The 14921-nt window shown below is 39.5% G+C and overlaps 1 protein-coding gene across 2 annotated transcripts in view; it reads right to left on the bottom strand.

Annotated features, from left to right (window-relative positions):
* The window catches only part of LGI1 (leucine rich glioma inactivated 1), a 42074-nt gene that overhangs the window by 14042 nt on the left and 13111 nt on the right, over positions 1-14921 (bottom strand). The window contains exons 3-5 of one of the 2 annotated variants that reach the window (XM_077258605.1): positions 7998-8069; positions 7203-7274; positions 1996-2067 (exon numbers count right to left, since the gene is read on the bottom strand). In XM_077258605.1, the coding sequence (XP_077114720.1) occupies positions 1996-2067; positions 7203-7274; positions 7998-8069 (216 nt within the window). The remainder of the gene's footprint in view (positions 1-1995; positions 2068-7202; positions 7275-7997; positions 8070-14921) is intronic. The other variant, XM_077258606.1, reaches the window with a different exon arrangement.

Raw genomic sequence — 14921 nt, 5'->3', positions numbered from 1 at the left:
GTGGGGTCCTTCCTCTTCTCAAATGTCTTATTCCAAATAATGTCTGTTAATAAATCCTAATATATTTTGGGGCTGCATAAAGTTGCATGTCTGTTGCTTACATATGGCAGGAGACCCCCCCAAAAATGTAGATATCGTAAAGTTTTCTAGCTGTGTGTATGAGAAAGCAGAACATTGGCTCCTTAGAACCTATCATTGTTGACTATTGGTAATTATCTGATGTTCTGTGCTACTCACAAAGAGGCCTTGTGTTAGAAGAAAAAAGGGGTACTGTTCCAGCCCCTGGGTAAAACATTCAACTTTATTTATCCATAGTATAAAAAGTCACTCAGGTGTGCAGAAATAGAAGCGCAAAAGGCGACGCGTTTCGAACTCAGCGCTCTCAAGTGTTGAATATACAAATGGATAAAAACAATGTTGTTTATTAAGTGTTAGATAAAAATGATATTTGAAAAAAAGAATAATCAAACTATTTGTATGTTCAGCCCTGTACTCACTGGGATTTGTCCAGCGTAATATTTAGGGCTGATGTGAAATCCCATAAAGCTTTGGGAAAGTACACAGGATAGCATTCGAAACGCGTCGCTTTTTTGCCCTTGTGTTTCTGCACAAATAACTTTTTCAACTACGGATTAATAAATTTGAAGCTGGAACAGTACACCTTTTTTTAATCCTACAAATTTGCATGTCTGGTCAGAACAAGGCTGCTTCCTTAGAAAAATGCCTGTCCTTAGGTTGTTTAGGTATTGCACCATAGTGGTATTCAATTAAACCCCTTACTTTCCTGTCATATATACATGGCAGGTGAGGAGAGGAGCCCGCTGTGTTATACAGCTGACACCTAGTTAGACAACAGCAACTGGAGCTAACTGATCGCTGCTGCTTTACCACTTAAATATTGTTGCCACTTTCCCACAATGGCATTTAAGTGGTGTGATTTTGTGACTCGTCTACACTGGTGCCCCCGGGATGCAGATGAGTTGTCATTGCTATTGAAAGCCCACATTGCCGACATCTTTGTACTCCCAAAAATCTAAAAATCTGAGCAATGGACTGGGCTTCAGAATAGATTGTCATTTCTTCTACATACTGCAGTACTGCAGGTCAAGTCCCCTAAGGGGAGTAAAAATTAAATTAAAAAAAATAAAAAACTATTTAAAAAAAAATTGAAAAAAAGCATATTTGGTATCTCTGTGTCAGTAAAAGTTCAGTCTATGAAAATATGGACCCATGAGTAAAACCACCTTAAAAATAAAAATAATTAAAACCCAAGAGTTGCTGTTTTTGGTCACCTCCTCCAAAAATGCATTAAAATGCAAATCAAAACGTATGTAAAATGTTATAAAAATGTCAGCTTGCCACACAAAAAAACAAACATCTAAACGGTTCCATAGACAAAAAGTTAATTAAATTACAGATAATGGCGACACAAACTATTTTGGGGGAAAACTTTAGAAACCATTAAACCACCAAAATCTAAAAAAAAAAGGAATATACTAGTTTGGTAACTTTGTATCTACTTGAAGAATTGTGTAAAATACTTTTTACCGTAGAGTGAATGCCATAAGAACAAAACCCCAAAAAGCAATGCTGCAACTACTTTTTTTTTTCTCCATTTCATCCCACTTATCATGTTTCCCATTTTCAGTACATTGTATGGTGAAGTGAACGGTGTCATTTAAAACTTGCCATGCATAAAAAAAGCCCTCAAATGGCCATGTTGATGAAGAAAAAAAAAGTTATGAATTTGGAAAAAAGGAGGACAAAAATGAAAAACAAATATCGCCGGATCGTGGAAGGGTTAATAAAGCTGAGCTGCAATACCAGATACAACCTGCAGGCAAGTGAGGAGCTGTTTTAGGCAGAAAGCTTGTACAGTTTTTTGATCCTGGAAAACCAAAGAGTGTGTTTCGGTGCTCCTGTTTTCATACAGGCACGTTTTGTTGCAATTGTACTGTGTACACTTTTTATGCATTGCGATCATTTCTCTCTTACACGTTTGTTAGCGAGTCCAGCCCTTTGAAGACGTCTTTTGGAAGAGACTGCAGGTTATTATTGGCCAGGCTCCTGTAATACAAACAGATTCACAACTTTATGTAAAGTTCACACTTAGAAATAGGTTTACTGTATTAATTTTGGGAAATTCAAAGTGACTACCATCGGTAAGCCAATACTTCCTGCAGGTATTAGCAGCCAAAAAGGAGTTTTCTGGATATCACCAGTGGAATGTTTATTCTGCGTATTGAAGTCAGGAAAGGTGATGAGTGACAATCCCCCCACAAATAACAAAAATATAAATTCTATTGTTTTTGCGCCCATTTTCCATGAGCTTAACTCAAAGATCTAAGCCTTTTTCTATGTACATGAAATGCTGCTATTAATACATTGTAAGTTAATAACGATGAAGTAGCATAAGGTCGCTGACCGCAGATAGACATCCTTTAGAGAATGGCACAGTTCCTAGACTGATACCTGGCACAACTTTGAAACTGGAGTCATTAATAGACTATTTGTGTTTATGCCAAGGGAATTTAAATATTCTTTTATCCAGCAGGGGGAGCTATTGTAGCACATATAGGATATTGTATATCCACCGGTATCTTATCATTCTCACCATAATGTGTAGGTTAGATTTGCCCTATAGATGTACGGCCTCGTTAATTTTTAATTTTTGTGTTAACCTCTTCCTGTTGAGGCCAATGAACATTTTTGCATTTCTGTTTTTTACTCTCCTTCCTCCAAGGGCCATAATAGTTTTATTTCTCCATCTACGTAGCCGTACGGAGGCTTGTTTTTTTTTCCAGGACTAGTTGTAGTTTTAATTGCCTCCATTCATTTTAACATACAATGTAATGGAAAAAAAAAACAGTGCAGTATAATGGTGAATAAAAACACAATTCCATTATTGTTTGGCTTTTGTTTGTACTATCTTAAAGGGAATCTGTCACCCCCAAAATCGAGGGTGAGCTAAGCCCACCGGCATCAGGAGCTTATCTGCAGCATTCCAGAATGCTGTAGATAAGCCCCTGATGCCGGTGGGCTTAGATCACCGTTGATTTTGGGGGTGACAGATTCCCTTTAATTGTATGGTGAAAATGACCTGGAAACAGGATTCTCCAGGTCAGTATAACTATAGTTATTCCAAACTTTATTATTATTATTTAACTGGGGGGGTGAATAATAATTTTTAAAAAAAATAATAATACCATAATAATGTTTCATTTTTCTATTGATGTGACTGAGGGCTTTTTATCTTGCATGGTGAGCTGATGATTTTATTAATATCATTTTGAAATACATACATGTTGATCGCTTTTTTGTTTCATCTTTTGGTGGTATGTAACAAGCCTTTTGATTCTATTTTTTTCTCTTTTTCTATATTTTGACTTTTATGAATGTGGTGATACCAAGTACCGGTACGTTAAAGTATTTATTTCTTTATTTTTAATTCGGAAAAGGGAGGTGATTTTAATTTTTATACTTTTTTATTTCACTTTTTCTTTTTTTTTTTTTTTTTTTAAACTATTTTTCTTTTTTACTTTTTGTTTTAGTCTCCTTAGGGGACCTGAACTTGACATTGTCTAGTCTAATATAGATAAAATCATGGCCTCTTATGAAGCTCAGCCTTTAGCTGGACTTTATAGGAGAACAAACATGGCAAGGACGGCTGCAATCAGCAGGTCCCCCGGCTGCCATAGCACCCCACATTCATTTTGCAGGGGAGGGCCTATAAGTGCAAGGAGTGATGCACCCCCCAGATTATTCGCCTTAGATGCTGTTGTCAGAGAATGACAGGGGTGTTTAAGGGGTTAACATGAGCTATCAGATTTTCACTCCAACCCCTGCTTTTTTTTCCATGAATCAGGACGAGTACATCCAATGTTTCATTTTCTTCTATTCATCTTTAATGTATACACCTATATTGCACAATGAAATGATTTTTCAGTATCTCTGTTCAAGTCTGTTTGAGTATCCCTACACTAAAGCAAAGCTGTAATGTGCACTAGAAAATCCTGTATAAACCCTTAAATATGGGAGATCTGATATAATATTACACTATTATCCCGATTTTGCCCTTTTCAATGATGCCTTTCCTTTGTGGGGATATTAGCAATCAAAGTATGTGGCACCGAGTTAATTTATATTAAGTGAGAGTTATCAGACAGTTTTCAATGGACGCATGTACTTCTTTTCCCTGTATGATGCTGACCAAGCAAAAGCAGGCAGCAATACTCAAAGGAAAAAAAAATGCCCCACAATAGCTCAGAGCAGGTTTCTCAGTGTGTGCGATGTAATCACACTTTTGTCTGTTGTGCTCAAGCAGCTTGTAATCGCTCTGCAGAAGAGATGATAGAAGGCTCTGTAATGTGACGCAGCTAAACTCAGCTGCACTGCCCCTTTTCTCACACTGACACAAGGTTAGACTAGAAAATCAGATCATATATAATTATATCTAACACACTGAGAAACCTGCTCCTAAGCTATGGTAGAGGCGAGTTCTACTTTCCTTTGAGTGTTGCCTGAGCATGATTGGTCAGCATTACACAGGGAGAAGAAGTACACACCCCCAGTGAAAACTGTCTGATAGCACCCACGTGGACTTTAAAAAGTTAAATCATTTTGTTTGAAATACTTTTATTGCTAATATCTCAGCAACAGTAGGCAAAATAAAAAAAATGTTTTTGATTATGATTGGTCAGCCTTAAGAATGAGCTGATTGATTCACAGGACTCCAGTCCAGCGTCCATTTCAGTGGTACCTGGCGACTATATGTGAAGCCCACAGAACCTCTTACCTTTCAGCATCCCCGGTGTGGCTTTTGATTAGCCAGGGTGGCAAGATATCTGTGAGTGAGTCATGTTTCATACATGACGTCACACCAGCCTGTACAATCAAATACTGCACCGAGGATGCCTGCGTATGATTGGTCAGCATTATACAGGAAGAAGTACACGCCCCCAGTGAAAACTGTCTGATAACGCCCACTTTAACTATAAAAATTCTGACTGACAGCCAACTCGACGCTGCCTAACTGCCCCATCAACAGAGCAGCCTTGAAGAAGAAGTGCTGCTCTGATGACGTGCAGCCTCTGTTAGCAAGTATTTGCCTGTTAGCTTTTAGGCCCATATTAAAAAAAAGTTCTGGACAATCCCTTTAAAAGTCCTCTTTAGGCCCAAGTCTTTCTTCTTGATATTTTTCATGTAATTCACGAAAAAAATTGCACAAAAGTTACCTGAACATGTGACTGTAGCACAATTAAATATATGGATATCAGACTTTTAAAAAAAGTTTACCCCCCTGCCTCATTAGGTCACTGCATTTTCTCACTTTTAGTATCTTGTTTCCATTACCTCTAATAAGGGAAACATTGTTACTCTATCACCCGACCTATTAATTAGCTAGATTTTCTTCCCACTTTTCTTAGTGGGCAAATGTAACAAAATTAAAGTACTGTGTTGTGTAAGTGTATAATTCTCCCACATACATAGTTTTCCGCCTTCCATGAAAGCGTGCTGCCTTTGTTGAAATAGCCTTAGATCTACAGTGATGTTAATGTCATCATTATTAATTATACATGGAGCTGAACAATGTGTTACACAGTTCAGCCAAGATTTGTACTCCATGTGGTTTTGTTTTGAAAATTTATAAACTTTTTCTAAACAAAAAAAAGTGAGAAAATTCCAATAATGTTAATTACAAACATCTTGTGTAGTTGCAACCTCTAAGGGCATGTTCCCAGGGGCCCTTCTTACTACGTATCTCTTATATTGCGATATCCGTAGCATAAATTGACGATGTGGATTTGAAATTCACTGTTTACGAGCTTGTTTTTTTTACACAGCATTTTGATAAGATTTTGAGAAATGTCTGTACTGCAATTTATATAAGTTACAGCTTATACCTAAACAAAATATCTTTTTCCTTTACGCTATGTGCACACGTTACGGATTGTATGCTTTTTTGCCACGTTTTTTCGCCGCGAAAACGCATACACAACACAAGCCATTGAATTCAATGGGATTCCGCAATGCTGTGCTAATGCTGCGTATTTTTCTGAGGCGGAATCGCATCATGGAAAAATACGCAGCACACTCATACTTTGTGTGGAATTGCGGTGATTCCGCACACATAGGAATGCATTGATCCTCTTACTTTCCGCATGGGGCTATGCCCACCATGCGCAAAGTAAGCGGATCATTCTCACCTTCTGGTGGCCCTCGGATCCAGCCCAGGCCTTAGCAATGCTCCCGACAGCTCCCATTCCCAGTGATGCCTTGTGACAATGACCTTTGATGACGTAGCAGTCTTGCGTGATGCTACATCATCTGGGGTCATTGTCGAAAGGCATCACTGGGAACGGGAGTTGCCAGGAGCATCGCGAGGATCGGGAAGGCTGCGGGGGCCACCGGAAGGTGAGAATATCACGATGTTTTAATTTTTTTATTATTTTTAACATATCTTTTTTACTTTTGATGCTGCATAGGCAGCATCTATAGTAAAAAGTTGGTCACAGTTGTCAAACACTATGTTTGACAAGTGTGACCAACCTGACAATAATTTTTCCAAGTGATGCTACTGATCGCTTGGAAAACACTAGCATTCTGCAAGCTAATTACGCTTGCAAAACGCTAGTGTTTAGCGGGAATACGCATGCCAATTCCACATGCGTATTTCCTGCGGCAGAGAGTTGCGAAATTGCCACGGAAATTTCCGCGGAAATTCCGCAGCGTGTGTACATAGCCTAAAAAAGATGGAGGCTATACTAAGTATCTTTATAAGAGTTTGCAGATAAGCCCAAAGTCATGTAGTGCCCTCTAAGGCTCTATAATAGGTGTAAAACTATGAATTCAGGCATGTTTTTAATGCAACACAACACTTCTAATTTTGGATTGGAGATAGTTTATTTAGTTTATGATAAAACTAAGTCATGTTGCTCACAGGAATAGAGAAAAATGTTTCACTAAATGCTTTATGATATGTTTTTTTTTTTCTGTAAATACTGTTTTTTTGTTTTGTCTAGTGTTTAATCCTCCTTCGGGGTAGGATTAGATTTTGCTTTGTTTCTGACAGTTCTGGCAAAGGAAAGAGTTTATGTCAGATCAGTCCCTTTTTTAACTAAAGCATCTGGCCTCTTAATTAGAAAAATGAAATAAAAAATAACAAAAATGATAAAAACCTGACATATGAATTCAGTACTTACAAGTGAATCAAAGACTTTAATCCACGAAAAGCATTTCTTGAAATTGATTTAATTTTGTTGTTTTCTATGAACCTGAAAAGAGAAATAGAAGATTGGTTATGTGGCAAGACTTCATCAGGGGAAGGGAATGGCATCTTTTGCCTGAAGCCTAAATGGTATAGTAATGTTCCCTGCAGACTAAGACATATACAGTAATGGCTTTATGAATTGATGGTTCATTAATTGCAGTATTAAAGGATAATAGGAAAAGCATAACACTTGCCCTCCAGGTCCAATCAATATCAACCCCTTCCCCACCCCATTATACGCTCTCATCAAGCACACTCATCCTCGTATGAATTGTGAACAAATAGATGTAAAATCTTTTGATATCATCAGCCAATTTGCATGTCATATATATTATAGTTGTAAGTATTACAAGGGTTTAAGGCTTAAAATTTAAAATCGGTCACAGTGGCACAGTAGTGGGGTATACGAGCATGCCGCGAACATGGTACCATGCATCACAATAGAAATTCACCAATATCAACACAACGACTTAAACGAACACTGGAGTCATCTATATGAGACATGAAATAGACAGGATTTAGAATTAGCAGGAACACAGCCACTTTGGCTCATTGTACACAAAAGTTTTGATTTTTCATTACAAGTTATAGACTCTGCTCCACATGAAAAATTAAAGAGCAGTAGTGAATAAAATATGAAAAGTGGATGTAGTCCTGCTGTTCTCTCAGCAAATAGTGCTGTTTATATGAGTTCTAATGATGGCAATGGGTTGGTGCTTATACTTACAAGTACTCTAGGTGAGGAAGACCAGTAAATGCATCATCACTGATTGCATCAAATGTGTTTGAGGTGAACAGTCTGCGTAAGTATAACACATATACAATTAGGACAAGGAAGAGAAAGTGGTTTGTTTAATAATGAAATCATAATTAATTTGCCTAAAAGTAGGAATATGCTGTCACACACGAGTTAAAGGGAAGGTCATGTTAATGGCAGGTATTAGCGTATGTGTTACAATTCTCAGGAACAGGGGCAGTTGGATATTTGGCAAACACCATTTCATTGCTGTGAATGCCACATTTAGTACTGGAACAGACTTTTCTGTTAATAGTTCTTATTTTCATGTCATATGGCCAATGAGGTGCTGTGCAGAAATATGTGTTATCGTGATATACTATAAAATGATACCATCTAAAAAAAAAACCCTGCATTTTTATCCCTTGTTTCTGAAATGTGTATGTATGAGTCAGAGCCACGTGAACATGAAACAATGAAATATGTTGTCCTTATAAATAAGGGGCAATAAATAAATAGCTGTAATTGTTTTATGACTTTGTTTTCCTTTTATTTCGTTTGACTCTAGGTGGCACTATAGCTGTCGGTGTACTAAGGACTCTTGAAATAATGCCATAAATCACAGATTGTGTTATTTGAAAAGGCAGAAATAAAAATGTGACATAATAATAGTAATGTATATTGCAAAATCAAAGGAAATTTTAGTTTGAATTAAAGAGGTTGTCCACTACCTTAACTCAATTACTGGTTTTGCCATAAATGCTTAAAGATAATGCCCCTAAAGATCCCCATATACCTTTTCTGACAAGTTTCATGTTCTTTTATGCCTTTCTGCTTCTCTTCCTGTGCCCTGGCATAAGCTCCGCTGTCACATTCATCACTACCTCTTCAGATTCCTCTGCTCTCTTCTGACTACATTTCCTAACATTCCTTGTGCTGGGCTGCAAGCCAGCAGTGAGCACACCCCCTGTAATTCTGCCTAAATCCCTCACACTTCTACACCAACGTTACACAGTATCAACACTATCTCCTGTACAGGACACTGTTAAAGGGAACAGAAGTAATGCACAAAGCACCAGAACACCCGCCCTGACAATAAAGTTTATTCCCTACTCCCTCTCACTAATGGATGGAAGGGATGGATTAGATAGATAGATGCAATGGATGGATTAATTGGATGGAGAGAGAAATAAGTAGGGTGTATATATATCACACAGGGTATCCTGCAGGGTGTGTACATATATATACATATAGATACAATGGAGGGCTGGGTTTGCAGGGAGAGTTGTGTCTGCAGCAGTAACATGCATAGAAACAGAGTGAGCTCTGCTGAATTTAGGCCCGCCCACACACCGCAAGCCACGCCCACCCGACAGTTTCCAGAGCCCGGAACTAAGGGAGAATTTGACATGACATCAAGGGAAGCAAGATATTCTCAGCCGCAGATCATGTGACCTTGATAGCAGCTCCATTTACAGCAGGATTTGGAAAAGCAATCTATTTAGTAAAATGCTTAGTGATGTTAGTTCACATGAATGGGACAGGTAAAGTAATGGACAACCCCTTTAAATTATCTTCATTTACATAAAACTTTATTTTTTACTAAAGTTGTGAATAGTAGATTAAACGGCTGAGATGCATTTTGTCTTCGTCATGATGCAATTCTGCCTAAGTATCATGTCCAACCCATCTGTTGTATTCTGCTTTCTATCAGGAGCTGCAGTAATACTGATATATTCCACAAGCACCACATGCTAATTTCCTTTTTCCTGACATCATACATTAAATGGGCTGTATTAGTGATTCAATCTGTGGTTCCCATCAAGAAATAAATGCAGCACTACCTTCGTAATCTGCGCCATTGTAAGTTTACTCTGCACAGTGGCACCTAGGCTGTGCAGGGAATTGCAGCACAGCCACAAGAATAGGGAGATATTGCAATACTCCGCACAGCCACGTAGCCCGTGGCTAATCTACAAAGCAAAAACAGTGATGTGCACACAGCACTAGCTCTTTCCCAGGTTGGATGGGGCCCTAGAGGTTGGATTCCCGCTAATAATATGGTGACATATCCTAGCAATATACCTTCACCGTAGAAATATAAACGCCCCCCCCCCCAAGTCAGCTAAACACCATGTGAGAGTTTATTTATAAACCTAAATATAGCCTCATCAACATATAAAATACAACACCAAAAGATAATTAGAAAAAATGAAAATAAACTTTTCAAAACGTCTCAATGTATTCAGTATCGCAAAAGATGGCCACGTTCAGAAATCCTTACCTTGGCTATTATCATTGAGATCAATAATTGTTGTCTGAAGAATGTTCTGCCTCGCTTAATGTAGCTGGCTAAATCATCAGGATCCACTGCCGGCAGCTCCCTTTGCAATTACTGACCAATGTGGTCCCCGATGTCCTTGATGGGAGACAAGTCTGAAGACCCTGCAGGTTATGGTAGCACATTAATATCACACAAGTTGCTCACAGTAACACGAGCAACATCCAGCTTGGCGTCTTCATGTTCAAAACAACTTTTTGGACACTTTTGATAAAATGGCCGTACCACATGTTTTATGATGAAATGAAAATAACGCTGAGCTGTTAGTGCACCTGGAATGAAGACTAGAGGGGTCTGGCTACCATACTTTATGCCAACCGACACCATAATCAAGGTAGTAGAACCAGTGCAACATTCCCTTGTGAAGAATTTTCATAGTGTTGCCCACATGGTCTCCAGACCTATCTCCAACTTGCAAGTCAGAAACAGGACACATCATTGAAAAGGATAGACCTTCATTCTAGCCTCCATTGCCATCTTGTTCTGCACCATGAGAGCCTTTGAGATCAATGGTGTGAGATCAATGGAACACCTGTACCTGGACATCTGACTCGTAGCCTAATGTCATGCAAATGCCTTTTAATGGTTGGTGCAGACACTGATGCCAATGGCTTTTTATGAAATTTCACTTACAGTACCAAATTGTAGAACCGATGGTACAGCCATTTCTCAAAAATGTCCCAGTAGCTGTTTTTCAACATGAAGCCGCTAGACCGCATGTTGCTTGTGCTACTGTTAGCAGCCTGCATGACCTGAATGTTCTACCATTGGCTCCAGAGTCTCTGGACTTGTCTCCCATCGAGCACATCTAGGACATCATTTGTCGGCAACTGCAAAGGGCGCTGCCAGCAGTGGATCTTGATGACTTATCTGCCCAGTTGCATTCAGCGTAACTGATCATTCCTCAAACAACTATTAGTAACCTCACTGGTAGCAGTCAAGCCATGTATGTGCAGGGATTTTGGGATTTCTGCATATGGTGCTCATACTTGATACTGAATAAATCGAGTTGTTTCATCCCGTGCCTGTGTTACTCTCTTCTATTCCCCAGACGGATGGACTCTTTTAAGTTATCCCTATATAACAAGCTCATGTTTCCATATGCTGTATTTCAGTGATTCATATATACTGCGACCTTGTGATAAAGACCTGGGAAGGGTCGAAACGTCTTCCTTATTTTATCGCTAATCTGTTTTCAACTGGTTCATGCTTCTTTGATGTGTACCAATCAATAGAGTATCTTGAATATAACGACTGAGAGTGCGGTGGATATTCCTTTCTGTTATGATAATGCGACTGATGAAACGTTTTCTGTACAGAACAAGAAGTGCAAATCTAGACCTGGTGATTTTTCAATACACTGTAGATATAAAGTGATATTGGAAACTGCAAAAAAAAAAGTACATTTAACATAAAAACCTGATTTAAACAATAGGACATTTTTTATGAAACACTCTTTAAGGCTAGTTTCACATTTGCGTCTATGTGCGTAGCGTATCATCCGCAACCCTAAACACATGCTAACACAGCTTTCTTTGTCCACATCAGCTTACGCATGACGGCAAAAAACCGCAGTGTTTGCATGCGTTTTTGCTTGCGTTTGCGCTTATTATGCGCATGTGTTCGATATTTCTAGGATGGCGTGTCTCAATGGGTGTGTCTCAAAACAGTTCCCTGGACATGCGCAGTCCGAAGTACGCAAGCACATTGAACGCATGCGTACGCTTGACCTTGCGTACACATGCGTTCCCATAGACAGTAATGTGTTTTTTTAACGCACTCATCCGCATGCCTGCGCATATTTGACTGATTTTTGACGCTTTCGAAAATGCAACATGTTGCATTTGCCGCGCCCTGCCGCACTCCGCAAAAAAACACATGCGTACGCAAAAGCATGCAAATGCATACAAACGCATGTCCGTGCGTACACCATGTTAAAGATAGGTACGCATGATGCATGCGGATCGTACGCTGCGCACACAGACGCAAATGTAAAACCAGCCTAAGTCTACATTAGGGTATGGTGGAATGTGCCGGCAATGGTGTGGAAGAACCTACTGTAAGCCTCATTGTTCGAAGTTCTAGGGGGCATTGAGCCCCCCAAACATGGGCTGTGGTTAAAGATTCTTCAGCACCTACTTTATCTCACAATTTGTTAAAGGTTGAACATACGCTAAAGAGTAACCGTTGTTTTAATTTTTATTTCATAAATCAATAGTACACAAGTTACTTGGTAATATATCTGATCAGAGAAATCTGCTTATTTCTCCTCCATGACTGATCTTTCACTTTAAATTCATGGGTAAAATCTATATTCCGTGAAGACAGACATTCCCATTTCTGAGATGGTCTGTCCTACACTGTGCGTGACACCAAGAGCAACACGAAGGGATAAGAGAAGGGGAACCAAACACTAAGGAAGGGGTGAGTGGAGACCCCTAGAACGATCTAACAACACACTGTCTGTCCTATCGTCCCTATATAGGTTCCGCACCTATCGCCGAGCAGGATACCTAAACCCTGCCTAACCCTGGCGATAAGCCCTGCACCGGGGAGGACAGAATGAGCGCTAGTCAATCCTTACTACTACTAAAGACAACTGGGATAGACAAACAAAACAAGGGAACACTTAGCTTGAGACGACTCAGAGAGAAACACCAACATCCTCCAAACTCCAAAAAGGATGATAGCCGACAGCTACTGCTCCAAGCCTCAACAGGGAAATCCAAATAGAAAATAACACCCGCAACTCCCAACAGGAAGTTGGTGACTCCTACATCTGTCATTCAGGAGTACGGACATACCGGGTCACATCCAGGGACATAGCTATGAGGGGTGCAGAGGTGTCCATTACAACCAGGCCCTGGTGTCTCACACACTAGTATTGGAATTGAACATGGTGGATTTGGGCCTTGCTTTAGATTTTACACTCAGGCCTAGTAGCTTCAAGCAAGGCCATCAGTGATCATCCATGAGGCAGTGGTTATGGCAACCACATAGGTTGTCACCCAGTTGTTCTAAACACCATAATGAAGAAGCAGCTAAACAGAGTTATAGCAAATATTATATTTGTGCCTTTTTTCTATAATTTTAGGAAGACGCACCCTGTGAATTACATGTGGACATATGTCTAACATGACACTGGGTGGGATATGTATAGTATATGGAGGGTTGCTGCTGTTTGGCAGCTGGATAGTTGCTATGTAGCGGCTGAAGTTTAGTCTAGCCTACCTGTGTTATCACTACTGAGGTCTATAATCCTCGTTACCCTGTAAACAGACGTTTTATAGCTCCCGGCTGCGCAGCTTTAGCAGACTTCTATGTATAGACAGATCCTACTAAACAGGTCTCCGCTTCCGTCATTCAGATCCAACACATTCATATACGAGAACAATGAATGTTTTATGAGTAAAATATGTGCTAAATTCACTATTTGTATGTTTCTCATTACATTTGAGTTGGTTCAAGTAAAGGAAAATGACAAAGGACAATGATCGTGTCACAACACTGAGCGACTCCGCTCTGCTGGTTACGTATTGCCAATGCAGATTTTAAAGAAGCGCTGCCATGAAGATTTTTTTTTAATTAAATCTGTGCATATGTGCATGTACTGCAGTGCATTAATATACTCACCACCTACCACCGTCTCCTCTGATATTCAGCGCTGTTCTGCTCCTCTTCTCAGGGAAGTCTGCGCTCTGCAGACTCTCCAGGTTACACTGGGCTCTGCATGACCCCGTAGTGGCTTTTACAATGTAAGCCTATGGGGCGTCAGACAAAAAAATTGTAAAAGATACTTACAGCACAAGAATAGGGCAGGGTCACACGAATGTTTACTCCACATGCGAGACTTTGATCAGAGTTTGATGTTTTTCTCAGACCTGGAGAGAAGATAAAGGTTCCTCATTCTGTCAATCTGTGAAATTCGGACCACACTCGGATATCATCTGAATGCGGTCCGATTGTTTTCACAGACCCATAGACTTTCATTGTTGATTTTTATTTGACACTCAGACCAAAGTCAGACAAGTCTCCAACTGTTTCCGCGGACCACTTGTTCCAAGGAAAAATTCTGACATGTGCAATTTCATAGGTATGAGTGCTATCCGTGATAGGATATCATAGGTACAAATGCTATCCATGAAAACAATGGATAGTACTCTTCTAAAAAAATAAGTTGTGAGCTCGAGCCCTTAGAGTGATCCGGAGAGTCTGAAGAGCGGTGATGTCACTGAGAAGAGGAGCGTAACACAGTGCGGACTATCAGATAGGCGGTGGTAGGTGAGTACAGGTGCTGCTCACAAAATTACAATATCATCAAAAAGTTCATTTATTTCAGTTCTTCAATATAAAAAGTGAAACTCATATATTCTGTAGAGTCATTACAAACAGAGTGATCTATTTCAAGTGTTTCAATTTTTCTGGCTAGAGACATAATACGGTGCTGTAAGTCTCCCCATTAATCCAATGACTTAGTTAGGGAAGTGGATTACTCATATATTAATTCCTACATGTGAATATCAAAGTATTCACAAGACCACTCACATGAATATAAGGTACAAATCAATTTTATT

This window comes from Ranitomeya variabilis, chromosome 4, assembly GCF_051348905.1.
Source record: "Ranitomeya variabilis isolate aRanVar5 chromosome 4, aRanVar5.hap1, whole genome shotgun sequence".
Taxonomy (NCBI): domain Eukaryota; kingdom Metazoa; phylum Chordata; class Amphibia; order Anura; family Dendrobatidae; genus Ranitomeya; species Ranitomeya variabilis.
This window is presented reverse-complemented; position numbering and strand designations above follow the sequence as displayed.